The sequence below is a fragment of the Glossina fuscipes genome, unplaced genomic scaffold, assembly GCF_014805625.2.
Source record: "Glossina fuscipes isolate IAEA_lab_2018 unplaced genomic scaffold, Yale_Gfus_2 61535, whole genome shotgun sequence".
NCBI lineage: Eukaryota > Metazoa > Arthropoda > Insecta > Diptera > Glossinidae > Glossina > Glossina fuscipes.
Genome location: NW_024003747.1, coordinates 276,337 through 280,185, shown reverse-complemented (window position 1 = coordinate 280,185; position 3,849 = coordinate 276,337). Strand labels below are relative to the sequence as shown.

Genomic DNA, 3,849 nt, shown 5'->3' with positions numbered 1-3,849 from the left:
TGATGATCCCTACATTACGAAAAGGCTGTACATGTGTTTGGTTAGACCCATACTCGAGTATGCCTCAGTTGTGTGGTCTCCTTCATATAGGTGCTACGTAGATTCAATTGAATCTGTTCAAAAGCAATTCTTGCTGTTTGCCCTTAGAAATTTGGGTTGGGATCCGATTGCCTCTCTTCCTCCCTATGAAAATTGGTTGCTTCTACTGTCCTTACCGTCTCTTGAGAAACGTAGGTTTGTTCTTGGCGTTTCCTTCGTAATCAAAGTAATAAATGGTGCAATTGACTCGCCTTTATTACTTGGTGAAATACGCTTTAATGTCTCTAAGCGCTTCTCTACGCACTTTATCTTGGTTAAGCTTAGTCAATGCAAATTTAATTATGAGCTGTTCAATCCGCTCAGAGTCGTTTGCAAGAACCTAAATGATGTTTACCACTTATTCTCGTTATCGGACTCTTTAAAGTCCATTAAAGCAACATTGCTTAATACGCGCGATTTACCTATGTCGTATTTAAACTAGCTTTTATCCTTAAAAAGTCGTTACGTTTCGAAAGTGAATTATTATCAATTTATTATCGGTTGCCAGGCTTATGCATGTTTGCGATGGCTTAGGGGTTCATTTGCAATTTGGTCCTGTACCGGTTGTAAGTGTGCTCCTATGCTGATAGTGTACATGCTTTTTTTTCTTTTTTCTTTTTTTTTTTCTTCTTATTTGTTTTATTATGCTTATACTCAATTTTATTGTTAATTAATATTAGTTTTGCATTAAGAGCCTATTGAACTCGACTGCTATTTGTTTAGTTGAGTTTCTAGTATAAGTGGAATAAAATAAATAAATAAATTCATGACTGCAGCATTCTTAACATTCCATATTATCCCAATTTAAAAGTTTACTTCGCAAAAATATAAGTATTTACAGCTAAATTATGGACTTGCTCCCTTTTACACTCTTTTTAGTACCACACTTATCAGTTCTTGCATGTCACATTTTATACTCATGTACTACTTACACTACAAAATTTACCGCTCGCTGTTCTATCCTACGTGGCGGGTTAGCTGATATGCCTTTTTTAATAAAATTTAAAAAAATAACGTTGCGGACGTATAAAACGCGAAATCAACAGAACATTAATGAGTTAGTTTCAATTACGAAATAGCAAGAATTAATAAAATAAACGATTCTGTGTTTACATTAGGCCTTTTTAACACATTTCAGGAAATTTTCTAATGTTGATTTGCTGAATGAAAGAAGAATAGTGTTATTGTATAATTGTTATATGTTATACGCAAAGACCTTTGCCTTCACGTTGGTCCTCTTTTACACTGAATAGGAGAAGAAGAAGTTATCTTATACTACACACATTTCTCAGCCACTATTATTTTATAAAAGCATTAGAATGTTGAACATTAATCTATGTGTATTATAGCGAAGTATAATTTTTTTTGGAATCAATGTTACTCTCTGTACGGCGATTATTGGCTACTCCACATCCAGATGATCTTTTTGCAAATCGATGCTGACGATTAATTTAAAATTAACAAGGATATTATAAGATTACGTAGCAAAAGATGATTCGAAACTTGTTGCCATCGAGAAAGAAAGCTGAAACGATGGGCGCGTAAACGAAGGCACATCTACTTGCTTGCAATGTGATCTATGGCATAGTAATATGGTCAGCTTCAGAATTAAATCAATGCTTTGGATATTTTTATTTTAAGAATAATACTACCTTTTATTTATTCAGCGTTAAAATTTTTATATACGAATACGAAGATTCTAACAAAGAGTTGTATATCGCAATGGTAGTTTTCTTGCAACTTCACTACATAATATTTGAACACTATTTCTTCTTAAAAACCCCCAGCTGCAAAATGTTTTTTCAAATTATTTATTTCTCAAGCTATTTTGAAAAACAAAAGATATGCCGAAAATTAGGATGGAAAAAATTGAAAATCCACTATATGCAAGATGTGAGCGACCACCAACGAATTGGAGTCCATTCTAAATAAAACGTTTTCACATAAATAATTCCTTAATGTTTGTGATGTTAAAGTTGGTGGCGTTCTTTCATTTATGTGTCTCTATGTTTTTCATAAAAGGCATCGAGATACCTTTTGTACTCTGTCTGATCAACCCACATCATAGCCGCATTTGCATTCAAGGGACTGTCAATATTCGGTTCACCCAGCAAAGACTGTATCGATAAAAGTATTGTGCGCACGTCGTATAGAGCCGACCATTTATCTTTTAGTATATCCAAACATATAGAGCCTTGAAGATCAATGTTGGGGTGGAAACAGGGCGTTAGGAATTTTACTACGGGTGGAGCGTAAGGATAAGAATTTGGAAATTCCAAAGATAAGCGATATTTTTGCTGGGTATAGACCGTATTAATAGGTCCTGTTATAGTACCGATCCATTTAAATATATTCTCGCCGTCGGGAAATGCCGAAATGCCCTTTTCAGTTGTCATCATTAGAGACATAAGCTCTTTTTGCAGCCTTTAAATGAAAGACAACCAAAAATGTTATCATTTGAATTAGAGCTCCGTCCTACTTTCTTTCATAATTACCTTTTACTCACAGCGTGATTATCTTTAATAGTTACAGAATCATCGTTGTGCTTAATTCCTGTCGATCCGGATATGCCGCCGCCATGTTCGGGACTAATATTTTGAGCCATGTCTATTGGCTTGTAAAAATTCAGTTTGGTTACTTTCTAGGCGATATATACACTACTTTATTTTTTGAATTTTTTTGAAATAATTTTTGCGTTCAATGAATTTTCATAAGTTTACAGACTCCTAGCGAATTTATTAATTTTCTTAATATTTGCTCTTGCGCTAATTTTCTTTGTTCTACACTTCGGTAATGTAAACTTTTCGAAAGTACAAAACGCGTTTTACGCATAGCTCCATTGAGATAAAAGGGAGCGAAACAATGAGGCATTATTCCTATTTTCGGGCAGGGTTTTGAAACTTTGCTGATTTTAACAATACTTTGTGGGAATTCACAAATCATATGGTTTTACACGTATCCATGGAAACAAAACAAAGAAAACAACGCAGAAGGCAATTTATTTCTAATATGTTTATTTTATACTCCTCCACATTTTTTTTATATTGTGTGATTTGAAATTTGAGTATATACCACGCATTATTTTTTTTAAGATATAATGAACACGCAATAAAGACCATTTAGTTTAAAGTTGAAATATATATTTATCAAATAGTTTTTTTTCGAAATTATCTAAAATATTTTTAATATATATATCTGCGATCACTTAATCATTACATAAACTTGTTTATTTTTATATTAACCTCATTATTTTTTTTTATAAATTTCTTGTTTACATATACATTGATTTCTTTATTTTGACTCTAAAACCATATGTTTCTGCTTGCATTTTCTTGTAAAGCTATATGGTAGCGTGGTAATTCATTATGTTAGCTTTTAACCCTGAAACGAAAATGACAACTCATTGTGTTAGCCCCCTGGGGAAGACTTTAATTAATAAATTTTACAAATTTACGGCCTTTTTATATAATACAATATATGTAAACATTTCTATAAATCGATCCCCTATTTTATGAAATATTTACATTTACATTAAACACACAACCTACAACGCAACCTTTTTGTTGTACGTTTTGTGCATAACAGCGAATACAATGTTGCGTTATTTCTATTTTCGCGAAGCCACGATACCATGTTATTTTACACACTATCCGCCTGAGTAGCCGAAGGGGAGGAATCTCGATTAGCAAGTCAATGGTCGTGGGTTCGAATCTCAAGTGCGGTAGAGTTTTTAATAAAAGCCGATAGCCTTAGATACTAGTGCTTTTAAGA

General features: G+C 33.1%; 1 protein-coding gene across 1 annotated transcript; it reads right to left on the bottom strand.

Moving 5' to 3' along the window:
- Positions 1-1,920: 1,920 nt before the first annotated feature.
- On the bottom strand, positions 1,921-3,324 carry LOC119643693 (ubiquitin-conjugating enzyme E2 C). The gene is made up of 2 exons (XM_038043097.1): positions 2,574-3,324; positions 1,921-2,502 (listed from the first exon to the last, which is right to left on the bottom strand). Exons 1-2 carry the CDS (start codon positions 2,681-2,683, stop codon positions 2,073-2,075), a joined length of 540 nt encoding a protein of 179 aa, XP_037899025.1. The 5' UTR covers positions 2,684-3,324; the 3' UTR covers positions 1,921-2,072.
- Positions 3,325-3,849: the final 525 nt, after the last annotated feature.

Coding starts and splice junctions, on each gene's coding strand:
- LOC119643693 (XM_038043097.1), bottom strand. CDS start 2,683: ATGGCTCAAAATATTAGTCCCGAACATGGCGGCGGCATATCCGGATCG. Junction 2,503..2,573: donor AATCACGCTGTGAGTAAAAG/GTAATTATGAAA, acceptor TTTCATTTAAAG/GCTGCAAAAAGAGCTTATGT.